This window comes from Myotis nattereri, assembly GCF_964212035.1.
Source record: "Myotis nattereri genome assembly, chromosome: 5".
NCBI classification, from domain to species: Eukaryota; Metazoa; Chordata; class Mammalia; order Chiroptera; family Vespertilionidae; genus Myotis; species Myotis nattereri.
In genome coordinates this window covers 87739739-87766585 of record NC_138080.1, presented here as the reverse complement: position 1 = coordinate 87766585, position 26847 = coordinate 87739739, and the positions used below count along the sequence as shown (strand labels likewise).

General features: G+C 37.7%; 1 protein-coding gene across 1 annotated transcript; it reads right to left on the bottom strand.

The window, feature by feature from the left end:
- Window positions 1-13884: 13884 nt before the first annotated feature.
- Window positions 13885-26311, bottom strand: LOC308518912 (serine protease inhibitor Kazal-type 6-like; the record flags this gene model as incomplete). Its single annotated transcript, XM_081090707.1, has 5 exons — window positions 13885-13930; window positions 15997-16112; window positions 18853-18927; window positions 23436-23458; window positions 26254-26311. The coding sequence occupies 5 exons, from the start codon at window positions 26309-26311 to the stop codon at window positions 13885-13887; spliced, it is 318 nt and encodes a 105-aa protein (XP_080946833.1).
- Window positions 26312-26847: the final 536 nt, after the last annotated feature.

Here is a 26847-nt window from a genome sequence, read left to right as displayed (position 1 = left end):
AAGATACCTTTATTAAAATAGCTTTTTTATGATTAATTATTGGTGGGAATTACATTGTGGTGGAGACTGGGTATCAGGAAATAAATCTTCTGAAGCAAAAGGCAAACCGAAGGCACTTCCAACATTGCAACCTCAGAGGATTCAACAATTCCCTTCATACTTGAAACCAAGCTTTCCATTTTTTTTCCTGAAAGAAAGAAGATGGCGCTCAGAATGAGATACAGTGGAAATGGATTATTTCAGACTGAATGAACTGAATGGGGACCTAGCTTTGTTTGGGGATAATAATATTGCCTTATTTTAAATAAGAATTATATGCAAAATATTTATCATAGTAGAGGCTTAATAATTTCCCCAACTCATACCCCATTGACCCAAACTAAGGGTGCTGTTCCAATATCTGCTTTCATGTGCTTACATAGCTGCTTTGCAGAATTCACAGCGATTGTTGTAAGTTTGTCCATCAGTACCACAGACCGGTTTTTGGATCTTGGGACAAGGTTTTTCACCTGTAGCTGTTTTTTCATAGCTGCTGCAGAAAGCCTGTGATTTAAATGAAGTTCTTTATTTTATTTCATGATCAATGGTATTGATATCATTAACTCTTTCAAGGAATAAAAAATACCTTTTTATTTTATTTTTTTAGGAAACTCCACACTGCTTTCATAGAAACATTATTTACAATAGCTAAGATCTGGAAATAGCCCAAGTGTCCATCAGTAGATGAATGGATTAAAAAACTGTGGTACATTTAAACAATGGAATACTATGCAGGTGTAAAAAAGAGGGATTTTTTTACCCTTTGAAACAGCATGGAGAAACCTGGAGAGTATTATGCTAAGCAAAATAAGCCAGTCAGAGAAAGACATGTATCCCATGATCTCACTCATATGTGGACTCTAATGAACAAAATAAATTGATGAACAAAAAAGAGTCATCACTTACAAAGCTATGTCAGGAAGCTTTCTAAATGTAGATTCCTAGAACTCAACACTCCTAGAGGTCCCAGTCCTATTGATAGGTCTAATATATATATATGGAGCAGAAATACTGTATGCATTTTATGAAGCATTTGTAGTGACTTATGAACAAAGTGTTCAGATCTAGAGTAACTATATACTCTGAGTTGCCTAGGGTACTCTCAGTTTATGATGATTTTCTTGTTATAATTCATATAAGTACTATTTTCAATCTCAAAATTATCCTGATTTGGAAAATAAATAACATTCACACCATACTTGTATAAGCACTATTCTGTTTTCAAAGTCTGACTACATATAAACTCCTTATTATGGAAATGTGATATCCGACTAATAAGAAAATTTGAGGTCATTTTCAAGTCCTTTTCCACTGTTAAAAAATGCATCTGTACTAACAATGACACTTTATCTAGATCAATGTGTCATATTATCATTCTTCCACCTTCTCGCAAGACCAACCAAATGAACTCAGAAATCTTAATGAACTAGCCACAGAACTTCCCAGCACATCACGGTTGTTGAAAGACAACCTCTTGTAATAGAGAAATGGTCATAACCAAAGAGCACTTACCTGAGAGCCTCCTTGGCTCACAGCCCCTGCAATGAGAAAAGAGACATTGATTAATCACAACACCTCATAAGAATTCCAGAATTTTACAGTTAAAAGTTGTCCTTAGAGATCTTCCATTACACTTGTCTTGCTTTGTGGATGAAGAACTGAGGCCCAGAAAAAAGAAGAAAACTCATCCAGGTCACTCACCTTGTTAATTACACAACTGAGCTAGAGGACACATTACAAGTGGCCAATACAAAGCTCTCTCCACTTCATTTGCTATTTATGATTTATGTGACATTTAGCCAATATGTTGTTTACTTCTTTATAATGTTACCATAAAACTAGACTATACCTGAAGAAAAGAAGGCAAACTCTGGATCTCTTCTTTGTCAAAGAGGCCTATATTTTACCAGAAAGAGGCTGACATTCCAAAATCTAGAATCATTCAATTAAAGGATAATAAAGACAACTGGCAAACCAGGTGCTAATATAATACAAAATAATTTTGAGAGTATTTGAAAAAATCATATGATTTATCACCATTTCCACTAACACTAACAATGTTTGCCATCTACTTGCAAGAGCTCTACATTTTAAGCACTGTATTACATTTCATTTACATTAAGTCTAATATTTCTGTTTTAAAGATAAGGAAACTGAGCTCATGGGCAACTTGTCTAAGGACATACGCCTTGTAAGTGGCAGTGCCGGGAGGCAAACCCAGGTCGCCTAGACCCTAAAGCCAATGTACTTAAGCATAACCTCTTATTGAAAGAAGTCTTGGAATATATAAGGTGCACATTCTATTTTCATGTGATGAAACAGAAGCCAAAGAGAGTGAGTTGTTCAATATTAAAGAGAAAGGTAGTAGCAGAATGAGAATTAGAAGGCAATTCTTAAAATCCTAGTCCTGAGTTTTTTCTACTCTATTATTATTATTATTATTATTATTATTATTAATTTATCTATCATCATCTGTCTATCATTTCTTTACTCTCCTTACTTAGAGGGTAAGCAAGAATGACTCAGCTTTCAGCAAAATGAAAACATCTCAGAAAAATTCTGGTATTGAAGCTCTTTAGATAAGAATTTCTTGAAGGTGACTTTAAATGAACATTTCTAATTTAAATATAAATTTTTTTCCTTGAAAAAAATGAAGCTTACTTGTAACCTTATACTGTTAATTGTGATCTGCTGAGGGGAACACAATTGGCCTAGAAGTTCTAGATTAGCCACTTGGGGCCTAGGTGACCTAGAAGAGGCCATCTGTGAGATATGATATAATTAAAGCAGCTAATTTGTAAGTAAAAATCCTTCTAAAAGTGTGATGGGTAGTCACCATCACTAACCTTCTTTATCATCATTATAATCTTTATCCTCATTGTCATCATCATCATTATCATAAACACTATCACATCATGACTGCTGACATTGACCAGTCTGGTCCAGAATTTCATTTCAAATATACACATAGTACTCACCAGCAAAGAGGAACAAAGAGACCATGCTAACCAAAAGAAGAAGGCTGCCTGATGGCTTCATGTCAACGAGGTCTGTGAGGTCTGTAGGGAATATGTTAATAGGGTTCAGCACTGTGGATGTTCTACAGGCTGTATTTATAAGTGGATCCATATGCATGCATCTAAATATCTTATAGGGAGGCCAGCCAGATTCTCCACCCTGATTTTGTAATCTATTTCCTTGGCGATTAAAGACACCAGAAACCAAAGAAGCTTATTTCATGCCTTTTTAAAACAGTCAGGAACAATGGTCAATTATGATGTTTAAGTAGAATGAAATGAATTACACATAACATATCCAGAATTTGCTCTCATCAGCATATGGTGATAATTGCAATCAAGTCATTTTCTTTCAACTAGTATATTTTGGATCTTCCCCCAGCAAAGCCTTGAGGGCTGACAGCTTTCATCTGGCAGTAACTTGTAGGACAGTCTATACAATTTGTGCACAATATTAATAATCTCTTCCAGGAAAATAATAATGCTGATGTGAGGGTTTTTGAGGTGAGGAATTTATTAGACAGATTAAGAGCATACTCCTAATGGTCACGGAATTAAAACTCTAGATATTCAAGGTGAATGTGAATGGGGGCTGTTTTCTTCAACCTTCCCTTTTAGGCAGCATATGCATGATGTTCCTATGCAACATTCTTATTTTAACAAGTATCTCCCAGGTGGATTTTAGTCATTGTGCAAAAATGCCCTCCACACTCATCTTCTTTCTCTTCCTCAAATACACCATGTAGTCTTCACCTTAGGACTCTAGATCTTACTGTTTACTCTACTGGGAAACTGCTCTAGAAACTAAAATGGCTAGTTTCTTCTTTCTAGAAATAGAAATTCAAATATTATCTGCTCAGTGAAGATTTCCCTAACAATTCAAAATACTCCCACCCCAAATCAGATCAATAGACTGTTTTCACAGTGCTTTGTGATACCTAAGATGATCTTTGTTATTTAATTATTCACTTGTATATTTCCCACCACCAAATAAACACATATACAATTACCTATACAAATATAAGCTGATGGATCTTTACCACTACTTATTTCTCCATGTACAGAATAATGTCTTGCACGTAGAAGTCCACCAATCATTCTGACTTTACAAATGTTAAGCAATAAAAATTCCTTCCTTCCTTAAAAAAATAATAATTGACCTCCAATTACTTTAAGTATTACTAGATACTGACGATATATAATGACAACAAAGAGAGATTCATAGAGCTGACATTCTCCATTCTTTCCTCGAATACTTGCTGGGTGGAACCTACTGATTCAGGAACGTAATTAGGTTCTGGAAATTTGAAGTTGAGTAAGAGAAGTTCACAGGCTAATGGAGAAGAAAACATGTGATTAAAGTTATACACAAATATGTGTATCACTCAGGGGGACACTGAGGAGAGCGCATTTGTTTGAGTGGGGTGGGGCAATGGCAGAGAGGATGTGGTCATGACCAGGATTCACAATGGATCTGACTCTCAGAATTATTTGAAAATCAGAGGCACATGAGTGACAACCAGCATTCCAAGAATAAGGATGAAAGGAGGCAAATAAGAACTAAGGAATATTTTGAGAAATGAGAGTAATGGTTAGATTCAAATGCTGAGACAGGGCTTCAGATAAAGGGTTTATAGGCTAGGACCAGGTTAAGGATTGTCATTTCTTTTGTACTTGGGGTCCATTTAGATCCCTGGATGCACCGGTTTATATTTTTTATCAAATTTAGAAATTAAACAACTATTATTTATTCAAAATTTTTTAATTCCCTCAAATCACCCATCTCCCAAGCTGCATAAAGTTGTCCCACAACTCACTAATGCTTTCTCCAATATTTTTTTCAGGTGTTCCCCCCCTACCCCCTCAGTTTAATTTCTGTTCATTTTTAATGCTGTCTTAAAGTCTTTTCTTTCTCAATTGCTAACCTGCTGTTGATATCATGTGGTATATTTTACTTCTCATTTTGCTTTACACATATAAAGATAAATAGATTAAATATATATAGATAGATTTTTTTCTTTATATACTCTATCTTTCCTCTACCTTCCAGAAAATAATAAGTTATTTAATAGCCTCATCTATCAATTATATCATTTGTATCTTTTCTAGATCTGTTTATATTATTAGTATATTTCCAGATTTAGGGTAAATTTTTTTCTATTTCTTTGAATACAAGAAATTATAAATTTTATTTGTTGGACACTGGATATTTTCCTATTTCTATGAATTTTTTCTCTGTCTTTGGATGCAGGTAAGTTACTTGGAAACAGGAAACCGTTTGATAGACAGATAGAGAGGTATATGTAGGGGTCTCCCAAAAATATATACACACTTAAAATAATTATAAAGGTAGTATTTATAAAAATACATTTCATTTTCAAAATTGAGCTGTTAAAGTGTGTATGCTATGGATTTTGGATAATAATGATGTGTCAATGTTGATTCTTTAATTTTAACAAGTGTACCCATCTGGTGGGGGATGTTGGTGCTGGAGAGGAGATGAGGGTATATTTAGGGCCTCTATGTATTTCCCACTCAAATTTGCTATAAACTTAAAAGTACTCTAAAAATAAAGTCTATTCATTTAAAAGAAGGAAAATTATGACAGAAACTAAAGACAAAACTAAAAATACTTAGAAGATCCTGTTCATTCTCAATAAGGCTACTGAGGGTATTTCAGGGCTGTTGCCCTAGGACTGGAAGATATTTTCCTTCAAAACTATTATTAAAAGCATAATTCCTTATAGGTATATGACACAGTATGCATAGAGATTTTATACACATTATACGTGTTCATTTTTTTTCTAAAATTACATCTGTGAAGTCTCACCATCATTGTACATGCGGCACTATAAGGATTAGCAAGTATAATTTAACCTGAAATTGCTCATGGGAGCCAAACTAAAGGCATCTGTCTAACTCCAAACCCACTTCCTTCCAAGGGCTCAACATCCCTGGAGAAAACAGAAGGACTGTTCATAGTACAGACGTAGCAAGAGCACAGGCAGAGTGATTTCTAGTACAGATAGGGTTGAAGGTGAGGACAACAGTTGCCAATGTCCCCATTGAGGAGGTGACATTTGAGCTAGAGGAGCAGCAAAGAAATGATTATTCCCTTTTGCCATCTTTTTGCTCATTAGACTGCTGGTCTACGCATTGTTATTAAGCAGAGCATCCCTCTCAGTGTGTTTTTGCAGTATCAAACTTCTCCTCTAGGCAGCATGATACAAGTGTCCTTCAAACCAGGCACATGAAGAGCTCATGAGAAAGTACAAGCAAAGTTCTTCCCAGATTCTAGGATTTGGGGAACAAAATGCTTGGTGTCCTTAGAGAGGTGGGAATGCAGTCATATGCAGTGACGTGTTCATGAGATTCTGCCGGTTTCACTTACATAAAAGAGTTTAAAGGTTTTCAGTAAGTTCCACAAATGAACCTATAATTAGTTATGACGCCTGTAGGAAGAGCTCAATTCCTCTTGAAATGGTGAGTAAGAGAGTATTTTATGGTGTCTGTCTAAGTCTATAAAACTGATTTTGAAAGCCTTGTACATCTAATAAAATGACCACAAAAATGAGTTTGGTTTTATTGGGTCAGAAGTTTCATGCACAATGAGAACTTGAGGACTGTAGTTATTAAGTCCAACTATTCACATGAAAAGTAAAATAGTTCATGTTAAGTGCCATTGTTGCTCTGACCTGAGACTTGTGTGGTGCCCTCTCTCACCACTGCTTCCTTTTCTCAGCAGGTGATCTTACATACTTTTTACTTACATACTTTTCAATACCGTATTAACTATAGTCACAGGGCTATATGATAGATCTACAAAATGTATTCATCTTATCATTATAATCTTATAATTGAAGTTTGTACCCTTTGACCAACATCCTTGAATCTCTCCCTTCCATCTCCCACCTCCAGCTCCTGGCAACGGACATTCTTCTCTTGATTCTATGAGTCCAACTTTTTACATTCCATATGTAAGCGAGATCATATAAGTGCCTTTCTGTGTCTGGCTACAACATTTAGCTTTATGTTCAAGTTCAGCCATGTTGGCACAGTTAGATGTCCTTCTTTTTTATGGCTGAATAATATTCAATTATATATATTCTTAAAGTAATTAAACAAGGAGGCCATTGGACTGAGGCAACTCTATTGCCTTCGTAGCCTGTGTAGTAAGCAAACCTAAACTAAGCCAGAGTCAGTGCAACCAAATTTGAGAAAACAAAACCTAAGAAAACCAATCATGAACAGCCAACCACACTTTCTCAAATAAGGCAACCAGTTAAGCTATAGACAATCAAATAAGTTTAGGGGTTTTTCCTTCCATGTCTTCTTTTATATATATATAAAAAAAGCCTTTCTCCTAACTTCTATTTTACTCCTCGCTACTTTCCATTCAAAGCTGGATGATTTGAATAGATGTTTTCCCAAATAAATTCTTGTCAATTTTAATATGCCTCAGTTTATCTTTTAACAGTATATATCAAAAAGTCTTTATTCATCTGTCAATGAACACTTACGTTGTGAATTATATGGCAATGAACATGGGAGTGCTTACTAGTATATCTTTCTGAGTTCCAGGTTTTATTTCTTTGAATACGTATCTAGAAGTGGGATTGCTGGGCAATATGTTATTTTTATTTTTTAACTTTTTGGAGAATTTACATACTGTTTTCCATAATGACTATCCTAATTTACAATCCCACGGTGTTCAAGGGTTCCCTTTACTCCACATTTTTTAAAAATATATTTTTATTGATTTCAGAGAGGAAGGGAGAAGGAGAGAGAGATAGAAACATCAATGATGAGAGGGAATCATTGATCAGCTGTCTCCTGCACACCCCATACAGGCAATTGAGCCCACAACCCAGGCATGTGCCCTGACCAGGAATCGAACCATGACCTCCTGGTTCATAGGTTGATGCTCAACCACTGCACCATGCCAGCTGTTGCATGGATAGTTTAACAATATTAATTCTACTAACTTATAAACAGAGGGTATCTTTATATTTATTTGTATTTTCAATTTCTTTCATCAAGGTCTTAACAGAGACAAAGAAGGTCATTATATAATGATAAAGGGGTCAATTCATCAAGAGAATATACATTGTAAATATACAGGGTGGGGTAAAAGTAGGGTTATAGTTAGTCGTATGGAAAATAATATAATAATTAATAAATAAAATACAAGAACAGACCCTGTGGTTTGCATACTCACAACTGTAAATGTACTTTGGACTCTCCCTGGATATGCAGCTAACATTAGATCATCTGAATATATGAAGCAAATATTAATAACATTTTAGGTGGAAATAGACCACAATACAATAAGAGTTGGGGGACTCAGTGTCCCACTTTCAATAATGGATAGATTATCTAAACAGAAATTCAGTAAGAAAACATTGGGTTTGAACTATATTTAGTCCGATGTACCTAACAGATGGACCAGATGGAACAGAACATTTCATCCAACAACATAGTACACATTCTCCTCAAGTGCACACAGAACATTCTCTGGAGTAGATCATATGGTAGGCCACAAAACAAGTCTTAACAAATTCAAGAAAATTAAAATCATACCAAGAGTCTTTTCCGGTCACAGTGGTATAGAACTGGAAATCAATAACAGGAGGAAAACTGGTAAACACATTCCTAAATAGGTGGAAATTAAACAGAGCATTCCCAAAACACCAGTGGGCCAAAGGAGGAAATCAAAAGAAAAATTAAAAAAACACCTTGAAACAAATGAAAATGGAGACACAATATATCAGAACTTATGGAATTGTACTTTATTATATGCATTATTTTAATATACAGCATCTTATCAAATCTGAAGGGGAACTGTAGTGAGCTAAAAAGGGCGATGCAATGATAGCCTTCTCTTATTAGGTTAGTTCTAAATCTTGTCAAACTAAAGCAGGAGAAATCTGTTCTACTTACTTTGCCTTAAGTCAAACTGCAGAACTGAAATGAACCAAAATTGTGTAAAGTCACAGACAGCAGTTCTGGAAAAGACAGGAAGAAAGTGAGATAAAGACAGAGAACACTTCAATTAATGCCTAGCTCAGAGTTAGTAGCCCCTTTGAACCAGGTTTCTCAGGCTAACGCTGTAACCCACTCACAAAATTAACGTAATTGTTCACATGTTAAGAATTACGATATATACATGTCACCTTCTTTATACCAGTGTATTGTCTTGAACTATGAATACTTCTTTTTCTGATGTATCTAAGTTTATAGCCCTAATCCCTCCAACTCAACATTTACATCCAAGCTATTCAAATTACTATGATTATGTGATAGGAAGTTTGGGAATTTGGAATTGGTGTATTCCTCTTGAGTAAGTTCAGATTCTGCAACTCACTGGCTGTAAGATCGTGGACAAATAATTTATATCTCTCTACCTCAGACTCCTCTTTTATAAAACGGGGTAACAACTTCACAGCTATTACTAAATTTAAATGTGATAATGTTTGTGTGCTTATCACAGGAAACATGGGAAGTACTCAGTGAATTGGCTAAATGCATTAGTGGTGGCTTATTTCAGTCTTTCTCTGGCTACCACCCTCCCTCCCCATTGCTCCTCTTATCAGTTTGTGTATTCCACTTCAAGAAATCTTCACATTGACACAGACAAGAATTTCTCAATAATGAGGAACAAAAACAGGATTATGAATATTTGTTCCTCTTGGCAGAGTCTCTGTTTTATTTTAAATCATTGAAAAACTTTTAATAAAAAATCTTAAGTACCCAGCAATGTTAAAATAATTTTATAGTAAACCCCTATAAACTCACCACTTAGATTATTCCATTAATATTTTACATATTTGTGGGCGGGGTTTTGTTAATTCTCACCCAAGGATATTTTTTCCATTGATTTTTAGAGAAAGTGGAAGGGAGGGAAAAAGAATGGGGGGTGGGAAGGGAGAAAGAGGAGGAAAGAAAGATCAATGTGAGAGACACATTAATCGGTTGCCTCCTGCAAGCACCCCGGCTGGGGCTGGGAATGAACCTGCAACCCAGGTATGTGCCCTTGACTGGAAATTGAGCCTGTGGTGCTCTGACCACTGAACGACCCCAGCCAGGGCTACTATGCATGTTTTTTTAAATATATCTACCCATCTATTCATTAATCCATCTTTGATACAATTTAAAGTAAATTGCAGACATCAGTACCCTTCTCTCTAAAAACTTTGCCATGCATATCCTGTTAAAGACTACACTATGTTTCCATTCTTTTCTTTTGATGTAAAGTTTGCAAACTATAAAATACATAAATCTTATATGTGTTTTCATTGAGGTTTGGAAAAATGCATACATTCTGAACCAAAACTTCTGGAGTTTGACTGTTGATTTTTTATGTGACTTGCCTCTTCTCTCTAAGAGATACAAGATTTCTGATCTTCTGTGGTTTATTGTTTATATGCTTCCCTTTCATCCCCAAAGAATAGCTCAGAACTAGACAGTAGACAGTATTTTGATCACCTACTCAGTTAAGGCCCCTGAAGTGAGCCATGAAGTAAATTGCAGAGTCTTAAGATGTGGATGAGAGATTTGTATGAGGGAGAAAGGATAGGCAGAGTGGCAGAAGGTGGCACAGAGGCATTGCAGGCAGCCTAGAGCAAAGTGGTGGAAATGCACTTTTGTGTGGACAGTCAACAGGGACCTGGCCTGGCTGGAGGAGCCCTTTCCAGCAGGAGAGAGGAGCAGGAGGAGGTCATGTGGAACGGCGATGCTTTTAGTAAAGATGTGCAGTGACTTGCTTCTCTACCTACCCGTGGTCCTCCACACGTTTACATTAGAAGTAGCTAAACCACTTCAAGGGGAGAAACTAAAAAGGAGAAAAGGCTCACTTTCCCTAGGAAGCAGGAAATTTAGTATACAGTAGTCCCCCTTATCCACAGTTTTGCTTTCTGTAGTGTCAATTACCGTGGTCCAAAAATATCACATGGAAAATTCCAGAAATAAAGAGTTCCTAAGTTCTAAATTTCTCACTGTTCTGAGTAGTGTGATTTCATCTCATGCTGTCCTGCTCCCTCCCACCCAGTAGGAGACTGAGTGGGTTATTGAACGGGCTGTGTTGTGACCTTGGTTCTTCTATCTACTACGTTTTTCTTTGGCAGTAACTAGTTAAACTTTCTCTGGGCCATAAGATTCCTTATATTTCATCTAGTTCTCTCATTCCATGATTAAGATCAACTGGCTACTTTCTTTAAATGTGCACAGTTTTACAGACTTTCCCTACATTCATTATTGATTGGATATTCGTTATTTATGTATGTATGTATGTATGTATGTATGTATGTATTTATTTATTTTGTTAATCCTCACCCAAGGAGGGAAAGACAGAGAGAAATATCGATGTGAGAGAAACACATCGATTGGTTGCCTACTGTAGGTGCCCTGACTAGGGCCAGGCCGGGGAGGAGCCTGCAACTGACGTATGCGCCCTTGACCTGAATCAAATTTAGGACCCTCTGGCCCCAGGACAAAGCTCTATCTACTGAGATAAACTGGCTAGAACTGAATGTTCATTATTTATTGAATATTTATTTACTTCTTGCTATCCGCTGGACTCTATGATATTGCTTGGAAAACAAATAATGTATGTGTTCACGAAGTATATAGTCCAAACTCACCAATTCATACAGATGTAAAACTATGGTCCAAAGAGGATAAATGTTTTATTTTTACATAAAATACTTTCCCCCAAATTGGAGAGAACCAATATTAACTCACCTAAGCCTTATATAATAGACTAGAGGCCCGGTGCACAAAAATTTGTGCACTCAGCGGGAAGGGGGGGTCCCTCAGCCTGGCCTGTGCCCTCTCGCAGTCTGGGACCCCTCGGGAGATAATGCCCTGCTGGCTTAGGCCTGCTCCCAGGTGGCAGAGGGCAGGCCCAATCCCTAGGTGCAGCCCCTGGTCGTGCTCAGAACAGGGCCGATTGGGGTGTTGGGGTGCCGCCCCCTGTCATGCACAGAGCAGGGCGGATCCGGAGGTTGCAATGCCACCCCCAGTCAAGCTCAGGGTAAGACCGATCAGGGGGGTTGGGGAGCTCCCCCCTGTAACGCACAGAGCAGGGCCCATCAGGGGGTTGAGGAGTTCCCCCTTGTCACTCAGAGAGTAGGGCCCATAGGGGAGTTGGGGCGCCGCCCCCTGTCACATACAGAGCAGGGCCTAACAGGGGGTTGGGGCGCCACTCTCACACTCAGGGCAGGGCCGATGGGGAGGTTATGGCTCTACCCTGTCACACACAGAGCAGGGCCTGTGGGGGGAGGGGACGGGTTGGGGCATCGCACCCTGCCTGTCACACACAGAGCAGGGCCGATCAGGGGGTTGGGGCGCTGCACCCTGTCACACACAGAGCCGCAGGACAATCAGAGGTTGGGGAGCTCCCCCGTATCAGGCACAGAGCAGGGCTGATCAGGGGGTTGTGGCCCCGCCCCCTGTCACACACAGAGCTGCAGGGCGATCAGGGGGTTTGGGCGCTGCCCCCTGTCACGCTGATCCCGGTGCCGGGAGGCCTCGCGGCTCCGCTGATCCCGGTGCTGGGAGGCATATTACCCTTTTACTATATAGGGTAGAGGCCTGGTGCATGGGTGGGGCTGGCTGGTTTGCCCTGAAGGGTGTCCTGGTTCAGGGTGGGGGTCCCCACTGTGGTGCCTGGCCAGCCTGGGTGAGGGGATGATGGCTGTTTGCAGCTGGTCACACCCCCTTCAGGGTGGGGGTCCCCACTGGGGTGCCTGGCCAGTCTGGGTGAGGGGCTGAGGGCTGTTTTCATGCTGGCGGGTGATGGAAGCTCCCAACCGCTCCTTTTTTTCTTTTTTCCTTTTTTTAATTCTGGGCCAGCTTTAGCTCTGAGGCTCCAGCTCTCAGGCCTCCGCTGCTGAAAGTAGGTATCTGGTTTGTTTCGGTTCAAAACAATGTATAACTCCAGCTCTGACTCCAGCTCTGAGATCCCAGCTCGCTGAAAGCTGGTTTCTGGGGTTTTTTTTTTAGCTTCTATATTTGTTAAAATGTTTCAAACTGCAGGCTCCGAGGCCTGCAAGGCAGGCGGGGAATGTTGGTTTCCTCTGTCACTGAAGCAAGCAAGCCTCATGTTAGTTTCAAGCTGCCTGGCTGCCAGCCGCCATCTTGGCTGACAGTTAATTTGCATATCGCCCTGATTAGCCAATGGGAAGGGTAGCGGTCGTACGTCAATTACCATGTTTCTCTTTTATTAGATAGGACTAGAGGCCCAATGCATGAAATTCGTGCAAGAGTAGGCCTTCCTTCCCCGGGCTGCCAGCACCGGTTTCCCTCTGGTACCCAGGACCCAGGCTTCCCTCCGGCTGCCAGCAGGCACTTGGGACCCGGGCTTCCTTTGCAGTTTCGGCTTTTGTCTGGAAGATCATCCAGATGGACATCCAGTCTAATTAGCATATTATGCTTTTATTATTATAGATTTTATAAAAGAAAATTCTTCATTATACAATGAAAATTCCAAGAATAAAAGAGGGGAAGGGATTTTCCCAAGATCCCACAATGACTTCATGGTTGATTTAGATTAGGAAAACAGGTAATCCACATTTATGTCAGGTCAATTATTCAATGTTGTATCTATATGTTTCCTTGATCTCAAAGTAAAAACACAGGCCAGGCTTCTGCAGAATTTATTTTATTGTTAAGCAAATCAAGGAAAATATTATATATTGAATTCCCCAATACCCAGGCAGAGAAGGTGTGTTTCTATAAATTTAAGCTTTCTGCTAGAGAAAAATCAAAGCAGAACCAAGAAAAGAAGGCCGAGAGAGCTGGCAGCTCAGCACAAAACACCGATTCCAATTCAGCATGTTCCATAGCGCTTTAGGTTGATCTTCCCACCACTTTTCCTATCAAAGAGAAAGACAAGATATGCTCAGTACAATATAATTAGTATTCATTGCAGACATTGGACAAGGTTTAACTGTCATCATCTATGTAATTAGTTGATTCTACAGGTACCCATGTTGACAATGTGGCAGAAGTTAATTAAATTCACTTTGAGGTGACATCTGCCCTAATTACAGAAAAAAATGAATCTTAAACAAATTTAATAAGGTGTAGATCTTTTGATTTCAATTGTTTCTTATCTGGGAATAAATATATATACAACTGGGAAAGGTAAAATGACAGGAGAAATAATAGCAAAGAGATTATAGTGTCATAGTTCTGTCCTAATAAAAAATGGAGGCTGTTAACCCAAATATTCAGGCATTTGGCCTTTCATAGTAGACCATATATTTAGTCCTTCTCAGTAATGAGTGTTCATCATATGCAATCTCAACTTACCCTACTGCCCTTATCCTGGAAAAAGTTTGGTATTAATTAGCAGGTATCTATAATAATTCTATAATAATAAAAGTATAATATGCTAATTAGACCAGACAAAAGCTGGGGCTGTGAGGGAAGCCCAGGTCCCCAGTGCCTGGACAGCCTGAGGGAAGCCCGGGTCCCGGGTGCCAGAGGGAAGCCGGTGCCAGCACCTGGGGGAAGGAAGGTCTACTCTTGCATGAATTTCGTGCATTGGGCCTCTAGTCCTATATAATAAAAGCCTAATATGCTAAGTGTCCTACCATTTGTTCGACCGTTCATTTGACTAGTCGCTATGATATGCACTGACCACCAGGGTACAGAAGCTCCAACTGATAGGTTAGCTTGCTGCCGGGATCCAACTGATTGGGACTGGGCAAGACAAGCAGGACACGCCCTGGAGCCCTCCTGTGGTCCCTCCCCGGCCCAATCGTACACTGGTGGGGTCCTTCGGCCTGGCTTGCACCCTCTCACAATCTGGGACTCCTTGGGGGATGTTGAAGAGCTGGTTTTGTCCTGATCCCCACAGGACAGGCCGGGGGACCCCACTGGTGCACAAATCCATGCACCAGGCCTCTAGAGTTATACACAAATATAGAAATATCTATTATGCATTCAATATTTATTCATTTAATTCTATGTGCTTGGCCTTGCAGTTATTGATAAGGAGCTATATAATCTCCATGCTTAGGAATCTTACAGCAAAGTTGAGGAAAATTAAGACATTCATAGAAGAAACTCTAATACAAGAAAAGAATGACAGTGGTGAAGAAGTGAGGTTACTTTTAAAGAGGGCTATAATTCCTTTGATTTTAGAGCAATCAGACTAAGAGATTGATTGATTGAATAAGTTTTTATTAATTATAAAATATGTCTCATTAGGAAGTTCAGAATCTATTTGCTAAAATCTATAGTACCTGTTCTGTTCCTTTAAACACATAAATTCAATAAATATTGGTCCTTGATAGAATCTTCCTAGTATACTATCTGTAAAGTTTGAATAGTCTGGATAGTAAGAATGATCCTTTCCTCTATTCTTTGTGGAAAGGCCTTTTTCATCAGAGGAAAAGAGAGGAATGAATGGAAATTGTTGCCTGAGCAACATAGAAATTGGTATAAAATAAAATGCTTGAAAATAATGTGGATAAAGTAATAACTTTTATTGTTAATAATAAATTTTCCCACAAGTTTTTTATGTTTCTGATTTTGATGAATTCTCAAACGTAACTATATTGCTAAAATTTATTGTTTCTGAAATTAATAATAACAAAACATAATTGGATACAATTATTAAAAATCTTATTTAGAAATAAATGGGGAAAAAATAAAATGTATCAAAATACTTAAAGATGTATAATTTTTAAAAGTCCCTAAGATTAATCACATTTAATAATTACAATGAAGATTATGCTTTCAAATAATTTATTATGCAAATTGTTATTAGTTTTTGAACAAATTTTTTTCAATCCATTTGCCTGAAGCTTATTTCTGTTAGCTCTATGGGTGGGTATGAACAGAAATTTCTGGACTATTTCAAGGAAAGTGTGATTGTCTTATTCTGGAAATTTGCGCTTGCAAGGGACAGGTTTCTGAGTATGATACTTACGCCACCGCCTTACAGAAGGAACATTTATTGCCATATGTCTGGCCATCAGAGCCACAGTGGGGATTAGATTCCCGAGTGCAGTAGACCTTGGGATCCCCGAACTCAGCACAGTCAACCTATCAAAGTAAGCACAGTGACATGGACATTAGTGCATTCTGTCTAAGGAACTGTTCCACACAATAGAAGCTTTAGGCAGAAAGCATAAAAATATATATATATATATATATATATATATATATATATATATATATATATATCTCCTGAAAAATGTATACATACTTTAACAGCTAATAGCACAATTTTGAAATGCATTTTAATAAACATTGCCTTTATAATTATTCAAAGTGTGCATACTTTTTTGTATACACATACCCCATATATGTATATAAATATTTATATGTTATATACAATTATATAAATATTCATTTATATAGTCATATTAATATATAAATACTTTATATATTTATATGAAAGTATATGTATATAAATATGTTTTGATAAAATTATATATATATATATACACATATATTTGTGATGTAAAGTTTCCTGAAATAGAAAATGACCTACTTTGTCTGTTTATCTAGAATGTGTTAAACATAACTGAGACTTTTTCTTTGAGACACAGGATAACCATTTCTGTAGTCACAGTATTCAGAAGTGAGTTGCTTGAGTTAATGATGTAAGGCAGTTACTTACTCCTTACAAATGTAAGAAGTAAGGCAAATGCCATAGGTATGACTTTGTTTCAACACTAAATTTTCCAGTTGAGAGTAGTTTTTGGTCTTTAGGTGACACTTTTTTTTTTTTTTACTGTATTAACCTAACTCTAATAGCACTCCTGTTTTGTTATAAAGATATGGATGATCATTGCAAAGAGCTTCCAAATGTTATGTGATGGCTTGTTAGTTTTCCTTGTGGTTACTACATCCATTTATTCTCTTGAAAACAACATTTTAATGTCTTTATATTAACTTACTCTGTCTCAAACTCTGTAGTATTTGAACTTTTGTGACTAAGTTGCTCTATTTAGGATTCTGAGGTTGCATTCAGCCTTGGTGAGAACACATGCTATGATAATTAATGATTATTGTCATAGGCTCTGTAGAAGGAATGGTAGTAGCCCCTATGCTACTAATATATGCCCTCAGTTACAGTGGTCTCTCAAAAATAGCCTGGAGTTTTAAAATTATTTTCATTCAATGTCAATTGAATCAATATTTGGTATGCAAATGACATTTGAGCCATTTTATTCCAAGGTACAGACAATACACAACAGGTAGAACCAAACTTTTCCAAATATCAACTGTGTGGAATGAAGTGCCCTTTAACATGAATAAAGGGACCATACGTTACCCCTCTCCTAGTTTCATTAATAATGTCTTATGTTTATCTATTGCTTCACAGTATTTAAACCATATGGATTAACTCAGCTGAGATAACTCTGAGATGCATGTGGAACAAATTATATTAAGCAGTTTACAGATGTGAAAATTGATCCTCAGGATAATTAAGTAGCTTCCCAATGCCACACAACCAGGAAGCATTAAAAACCAGTGCTTGAACATATACCTTCTCATTGCTGATTCCAACTATCTATTATGGTTGATTTCCAACATATCCCATTTAGAGAAATAAAGACCAAGTTCATGATGTACTCTTGACCCCAGTTACAGTCAGGGAAAGTAAGCTGTATTGAAATACCTTATTAAAAAAGTGTGTGGGCACAAATAAGAGGAATCATATTTTTAAGATATTAGCAAACCATTATCTATATGTATAAAAGCCTAAGCGATCAGCTGACTGGCCGACCAGCTGCCTGGCCAGTAGCTATGATGTGCACTGACCACGAGGGGGGAGATGCTCAATGCAGGAGCTGCTGAGCTGCAGTGACTTGGCAGCTGTGGTGACTTGGTAGATGTGGTTCTTGGGTGACACACCTGGAACCAGAGAGGAGGGAGCCTAATTCCGGGTGTATCATCCGAGAACAGCCCTCTCGCAATCTGGACCCCTCAGGGGATGTTGGAAAGCCAGTTTCAACCCGATCCCCACAGGCCAGGTGGAGGGACCCCACCAATGCACGAATCTGTGCACCGGCCCTAGTATACTGATAACACTCTCTGAAGGTTTGTATGGGGGAAAAGCTCAGCAAGAGTCACACAGTTGAGTTACAAAATATCACATATATAAGATTTAAGGCAACTGAGACTATTAAACACACATTTTTTATGAAATTTCACATTTCGTACTATTGAGGCTGGGTGGGATGGTGCTTAGCAGAGATCTTAGGCTTGGTTGGATAGAAGATGTCTAGGCTTTTTATAGTCCTACCTATAGCCCCACTTTTTTCTTACTGCTCTTAAAGATAACTCCATCCTGTCATAGTACTTTGGGGATAGTAACCTTTCCTTTAGGTCCCCAAATAAAAAGAAAGCTGAGAAATCTTCAGGACATGATTAACCATAGGATTTTTTTTCTCTCAAAAGCTAATTTGTTTTGTATTTAAGTCATGAACATACACATTTGCAATTGTGTGAGTCAAGAACAGACTGGAAACCGTAGACTTATCACTGATATTTTCATTTATTCCACCAACAGCCAATGAGTAACTAATACTTGTAAGGCATGGTTCTGGGTGCTGGCAATACAAAAAGGAGTCAGTTATAATATCTCCATACGTTCGCCATCTTATTTGAATTAGGAGAGCAGAAAAGAACACAGATAATTACAGCACAGTGAGTGAGAGACACCCCCGTGGGCCAAACAGGGACAATGTGCAGGCCGAGAAAGGGCATCTCAGTCAGAGATATGGGTGTCTCTACAGTCAGATCAGCGAGAAAAGAAACAAAAGTCTCTTACTTTAAAGAGACGCCTTCTCAAGCCACCTTTCCCTGGCATTCGACCCTCTGATCTTGTGATCCAGGCTCTTTTGTCCTTTAGAAAGCAGATACGAAAGTGGCACTTGGAGGACATTTACTTTGAGAGCTTCTAGACCCCACTTCTGTGCCCAGACCCACTTTCCCCCTTCCATTGCCCCCTGTAATGAGACTAGGTAGGGCTAAGAATTTCCATAAATAAAACCAAGTCAATCAAGTGGTATATGAACAAACTTCCTTACAATGTAGGTATACTTCATGCTTCTAAATTGTCCTGTCCTTCAAGGGTCCCTGGTGTAGCTGGAGAACTATGTTTCAGAACGTGTCCTGGCATTCGCCATTGTCTGGTTGTGTCATCTCAGACAAAGTGCTCACTATCTGCATCTCAATTTTCTTAACCAAAATGTTGTTTTTTTTTCATTAACGGTTGTCAAGCTTCATTCCCATGGTTGTTATAAGGATCAAATGTGGTCATATTAGAGTTGTAGAAAGTCAGCATAGAGTATTTGAAATAGTCTTGGACTAGGCATGCAGAAAATAAGGTTCATATTGTAGACCTGCTCTTACCACATTTTGGAAGGAGCTTCAAATGAGTGTTCAGTAGCAGTAGCTTAGATGGTCTCTAAGGACCTTTCCAGCTTTGATAATATAAGATTTAGCAGTGATTCATTCAGTAAAGTGGCTTAAATTGAGCTAAGTCCTTAATTCTTCAATTGGGTGTGAGAAATAACAACTACTGCCTGAATTAGGAGAGCAGAAAAGAACACAGATAATTACAGCACAGTGAGTGAGAGACACCCCCGTGGGCCAAACAGGGACAATGTGCTGCCTGTTATATCTAGAGGCCTTTCTTCACTCACACTGTGTGAGAAATTTTAGCACGGTGATGGGGACAGAAAAGGGCCACTCTTGGAGAGCCCTGGACGTTGGGAAAGATAAAGAATGACTTTGCAGAGCCAATCAGAAATCCTTTCTGTGAGACAAACAGCGAGACAGGAGAACATCAGAATATCTAGTAGGACTAGAAAGAGCCCACAGTTCTCAACTGAAGGAGAAGCAGTCTAAGAATGGCATGCCTTTCCTCTGTCTAAATTTCCTGTCCTCTTTTATATTTTTATTTTGGTCTCCTTTAAATAGAACGCAGACAATTAGTTTCTTAGTGGACATAAAAAAGCAGGCCTAGACCAAGGGTGGTAGGATTATCTTTTCTCCTTAAAGTTTCCTCCAAGAGACCCAGGACAGCCAAAATCCCCTGAATTTATTTAAAATGCCCAATGCTCTATAATGTTAGGGGGGGGGCTGTACTGTAGATGGTATTAAACTGACCTGGGTTTGAATTTTGCTTCTTCTTCTTACTACCTGCATTACCTCATGCAAATTGTTGACTACTCTGAGTTGAAATTTCTTTATATTTAACTGGAGGCCAGCAATACCTGTCTTCTAGGGTTCTTGTAAATGAATAGTCCTTTGAAAACAGTTTGTAAAGTATCATGTGGAGGATTGATATTATGGGCACTAACAATGTACGTTATTTCATATTCTAGAATTTTTGGAGCCCATTATTTCTTACTCTACTTAATGAGGAACTTTGTTCTGTTTTGGTGTTTTTTTAGGTTGGTGTTGGCTTTAACAAGAGCCTCCACTTATTTTCTTAGTCCAGCTTCCTGAGACTACTTCTAGGCACTTGGGTACCAAAGTTTAGTATCGGCCTGACCCCTTGTGGCTCTTCAAAGAATTGTACCTTCAAAAATATTCTGGAATACAGGGACACTTTTAGTACCCAGATTAGTCATCTAATGGAAACTACAAAAGCATTTAACTTCACTGGAAAATGAGCTTATATGATCACAAAAATTAACTTAGAAGTCAGGGTCATTGATGTTTTAGTCTAGTATTTCAGTTCTAAAAATAAAGTTAATGAAAATTTGCAAACATACGTACACCTCTAGGGTGTAGGACTTCATCTGTTCTTTCCTTTACTACTCCCCAGGTAGTTACTTCAGATCCTTTTTAATCACACCAGTTTTCTAAACCCCTCCATGACTTGTGCGCTACTTCCCCTGCTTTTATACCCATTCCACACTACCCAAATGGCTCTACAAAATGATTCAGAATACACCCATTAGCTATTTATAAAATGCTCATCATTTTTTACGATATGTTACTCCTTTTTGAAACCCCTGACTTCTGTAATATGTCAATACTCTGACTCTCTAACTATTTCTTCTCTCTTCCTTTTATCATTTTTTATTTTCTTCCTGACTATTCACTATGTTCATTTTCAAGAAAATTTTATATACTTGGTTTTCCCTCTCTAAGAGCATATATATTTCCAGATGATACTGATGACTCTTAGGCATTGTTTTTTCTTGAATCTTCATCAAAATTTCAAACTCTAATTCCTATTATTAGAAACGTACAGGACCAACTTTAGATAATAATTTAATTCATAATTAATATTTATATATAGTGAATTATTCTACACTTGATCTTAGCCAAAAGGCCGAGAAGCGATAGTGAATTATTCTAAAAGTCTCCTTTTACAAGTCTATAATTTAGATTATTAACTATAATCTACCATCAGATGCTTCAGCATGGAGAGGCTTCTTGGAATGAGTAGACTGAGTTAAGTATTGGAGGAAATCTTTCTTCCTTTTGTCTTAGCAGAATCAGAATTAGGCAGGCATGCTCTTAAGGTTAGTTTCAACTTTTTCTGCCTGTCGTTTGGACCGCCACCATCCTTCCAGCCATACGGAAGAGAAATGGTAGCCTTGATGCCATCTGAAAGGTGGCACCCTCCCTCCCCTGTCTACTTGAGTGGAAAAAAGACAGCGGTCTTGGCAAGCAGGCTTGGTTCATACTGATTCAGATAGCTAAGGTCAGATGGGGCTTTAGAGATCACTGAATCGAAATTTTTATTTTAGAGATGTGGAAACAAAGGCAATGACAAGGGAGGAGACATCTTAGATCACACAGGCAGTAAATATTTAAATTAGAACTCATGTATATTGTCTCTAAGATGTTTGAGCAAAGACAGCGCTCCCCAGCACTGGATAATTATGTAGAATGCAGACTGAAAATTTCCCCATGTGTGATTGTTATTTAGTAAGTCTGGCATGGTGTTGGGGATCTGTATATTAGAAAACATTTCCAGTGATCCAAAAGCAAGTCCACTATTAGACTTAGGCCTATTGAAAGGAATAGAATCAGTAAATTTTAAGTGAACTTTAGAAAACACTGAGAATCTGGGAAACATTAAATATCTTTGAGATCAAAACCTAAATAAGGGAAGAGACTTGAGTATCAATGAGAATTTCATATTAAATTTCATATATTTTCAATCTGTGGGTAATGGTTTTATATTTTACTACCTAGTGAGATACAAAATGGGTTGGCTGGATCCCAGGTCCTTTCATTGTTTTTTTGTTTTAATATTTAACATGGATTATGCTACCAAATGGGTTTAAACATAATAAGAAATCAATTTTAAGATATACAATTTTATATACAAGTACAAACACATGTGTATGTATGTGTCACACACACAAGTGCACATGCACATACATTGAGAAGTCAACTGTAGGGCATCATCCACTGAAAGATGCATTTCAATTTATGAGAGTTTAAAATTGGAAGGAAAAAGTCTGATGCAATATACTAGAGTTGGAAGAGGTTTTCAGCTCTTTTGCCAACTTGAACCAGTTGGCAGTAGTATCTGGAAACTTTTGATGTCAAGGGTTCCTGGGCACACAAAGGCTAACAAAAACAACTGCCAAGGTCAAGTAGAAGAAATGTTCTTTCTGTATGGACACAGGAGTAGGGCTAGCTGAGCAAATACCACCTGTTTGTGGTTTTTGATGCTTAGAACAAGCAATCTGAGGAAATTTGATGGATTGATTTGGAAAAAACAGCAGCCAGACAATGAAGATAATGTGTCCCCATTCCAACTTTTAACCCAAATTGTACTTACATTTAAGTGAAACAGTCTATGTGTACGCAATATAGAGCAGTAACCACCTTTGTAATAAGCAATATATTTTTTTTTACTCTTGGTGGCCTTATTTCTATAAAGGGAAGAATAACCTCTGATCTCTAAATCCTTCAGAAGCTGTTAATTATTAATCAACAACTAATCTTTTTATAGTTTACCAAATACTTCCACATAGTTTATATATAATTTCAATCTGACTACAATTCTGTGAGGTGAATACGATTATCCTTTTTTTTTTTTTTTTTTTTTACAGTAGTGGAAATTGCAGCTCAGAAAACCTGAGTTACTTGCCCAAGATCTCACAGTAAAAGCAGTGATAGATTATGAGTGTTATAGATTCATCCCGTTTTCATTTATAATTGCTTTACTTTAACAAAACCTGAGGATGGGTATTTAAGCTCTTCTAACTCATAGAGAAACTGTAGTTAAAAATTTTATTTCTCCCACTGATTTCTGCATTTGGCCTGCTGGTTCATTGTTTTTGCCCTTTTGCCCACAGACAAGCCTCTCTTTGGGCTGGGAATACCAACCAAGCACCACCCAGGTCTGAAGAATAGATAAAAATATGCACTGACCTTTTCTCCTTGACTGAAGACACCTGAAAAAAAAAAAGCACAAAGTCTGAACACTGTAATTTCTGAATGTGGAAAAAGTGGGATTTGCAAAATTGGGAAACCCTCAAGGCTGGAATGATACTTATTCTTAGTTCTTGGTCATCTCAACAGGTCATGGCATGATTGTTTGATTTTCCAATATCTGTTCACTTCTCAGGGAGCAGTAGACACTTGGGAAGGGATGAAAGGGGACGGACAAGGTTAAGATCCTATGTCTTAGAGGTTGGGAGGGGAGGTGACAGAAAATCGTTTCAGAATCTGGACATGCATGTTAGAGTTCTGGCCCAGTTACTAATCCACTGTGGAAATGACCTCATCTCTGATCTTTGGCGAATTTGGGTTGGAAAGTCTTCTCTAACTTTGACATTTCCAGGTTCATTGCACTGCCTTTGTTATACGCAGTTCAGGAAGAGATTAACTTTATTTGTTCTTTGAGGTCAAAATTGCTTTTCTGTTCCCGATACTCAGCTTTAAAGACTTAGCCAAAATATAGACTGGCCAGGGCAAACTCATTTATTTTGCTACATCTCTCTAAATTCCTGAAAGAGGAAACAATCTATAAATACAGTCTTGATTCTCTCCCCCCCCCCCCCCCCCCGCCCCTCCATCTTTGTAGCTATGTCTGTGATTTTGGGTTGTGGCTAATTAGCTCAATGGTTTTAAATGCTGAAATAATAAAAAATGTTTGGTTCAATTCTGCTCTGAGCTGAATTCTGGTCATTTCTGGGGAACTCCTAATGCCAGTGACACCTGGCATGTTTAGCCAAAAGCCTCCTTGACGACAGAAAGTATGAGTAAGTGTCATACTTAAAGGAGGACAACTGGAAATAGCTTCAAGTACATTCTCTATTAATGGAGATGAGGCGAGAACAGGGCTTTTAATTTTGAAATAAACTTGATGGCAATCTACTGTAGTGAGTACCAACCATATTGCAGCAGTATTATTAAAAATACAGATTTTTAGGACAATCACTTGAAAATTTCATTATATAAGACCAAATAGGGCCTGGAAGTTTATATTTTTGTAAGCACTAAAAGTGAGTTTTATGACCCAGGAAAACTCATTATTACAATTCTCAGCCATTTCTTCACTGTACAAATCTTTGATCAGAAGAGGAGAGATTTTGTCCACCATCTTATATGTAGAACTACCAGGGCAGAAGGATGATTAACATCAGCAACACCTGAGTTCAATACAGTGGTCATATTATTGAAGTTTAATAATGTTAATATTAATAGACATTTGTTAAACTCTTACTAGATCCCATCCACTATGTAAAGCACGTTACATGCATTTTTTCTCATTTAATTCCACACACAGGAATATTCCTTTTATAGCTGTATTTTACAGATGAAGAAACTACTCAGAAAGGTCACACACTATAAAATGGAAATGCTAGGACTGAAACTCAACATTAAGGCACTTAGGCATTGGCCTTCCCAAATACAGATTTATCTATGAAGGACCATGTTTTGGTAAATTGAGTGTCCTGGTACATAAGATCCAATGAAAAGATCATAAAGAGAAGCAATGAGGATATCAATTAATTTCTGAGAGCATCTTAGCCAGAAAATTTTTATACAGTCTCATCTATTTTATGTCATCTTAGCAGGTGACAGAAACATCATTTCAGGTTATTTAGCCTTATTAGTCAAACTTATTCTATAAGATCACAGTAATTTTTTTCATATTTCTAAATATAACCAGTTTCCAGTGAAAAATGACTTCTTTACCTATTCAATCTCAGGGAAATATCTCTGATAGCCCCCAAATTCAATGACTTTTGTCACAGCAAGTGATAGGTCACACATGTAAATTTCCAAGATCCAGTCTTATTTCTAGAACTCTATAAATGAGAGAAGATCTCAGAGAGCTGAGCTGTCTCCAGTTGACACAGTCATAAATGGAAGACATGGGTCTAGGTCTTGAGTCTAGAGACTCTAGTGTGTTCTTTGTCTACTATAACATCATTGGGTGGAAAAATAAAGAAGGAAGGAAAGAGATACAGTGTCCTGTTCATTCGCATGGTCCTGTACTGAAAAACATTGGATCAAAGTACAGTTGTCCTTTGAACAATCCAAATTGATAGAATATTTGACTATTGCTCATTAAGGTGCCCAAAGATATTCCCCTTCTTGAACAATTGTTTAGTTCCCCAACAACACATATGCTTCAGTATTCTAAGACTGGATACCTTTTTCTGAAGGATTTTCTAATTGAGTTTCCTTTTTCCCCTTGTTTTAATTTTAATTGAGTTCCAATTACTGTATAAGAATAATGAGTACAGGGAAGCTTTCCTTTGTCTTAGAAGAAAATACGTAAGTATTTAAGTAAATATATAAGACAACTAGCCATCCCCCAGACTAGTTTTGTGGAACAAGCATAAACTGTGATGTCTAGAAGATCTGATCAAATTCCAAATTCTACTTACGAGTTGTAAGTCCTTTGCCAATTTTCTTACGTTTTGTGCCACAGTTTTCTTGTATGTAGAATATAGATAGGAATAGTTTACTATGTGTATTGGAGATAATGCATAAAAGCTCTTAGTACATGCCTCGAATATAGTATATGCTCAACAAATGAAAGTTATTTTTATAATTATTACTATTAACATTTTCATCATTATAATCATTATAATCATTATCATCATTATGATAATCTCTCAGAATTGGTCTTTCATATCAAAATTGTTAGAATTTTGAAATATGGTGGGTAAATACACTTGTCATGTCCAGTTCAGCATAAGTATTGGATTTTAATTTTAAAGAAAAAACTCACCTGAGAAAAAGCAGAAAAGAGCCAGAGAGAGGAGCAGAAAGACACCTGATATTTTCATGGTGCCAGTTAGCTCACTCAGATCCAGGCTGCTTTGTCCTACTCAGGTTCTCTGTCAAGACACTTCCCAGAGCACTAAAATACACACACTTGGACATATATATAGAGACATGAAAGGGAGTTGGGATCTCCACCTTCTTTATAAAGTCACATACTAAAACCATATTCAGTCCTGTACATTTAGACATTTTTTATGACCTGTCCCCGATGTAAAGAAATGCTTCATCATTTCCATCAATCTTAAAATTAGGATAATTATGTGAGTCGTACCTTAGATCTTATTAATACAGGATGTCATTTTCCACAGGTAAGCTAGATTTCCCTAGCAACCAATACATCCTCCCTGTTCTTCCCTCTATAGTTTCACTATATTAAAGGGATGAGTCACTGGTGGGGCCACACTTGATGTTATGTCTCTTTTAGACAGGCCCTACATGTCTGTGGTCCAGGTGAGTAACCACAGAGGAATGGAATCTTGGGTGTAACTAAGATTTTTAAAGTCCACATCACCCAAGATGTACCTAAAGAAGATAGGTA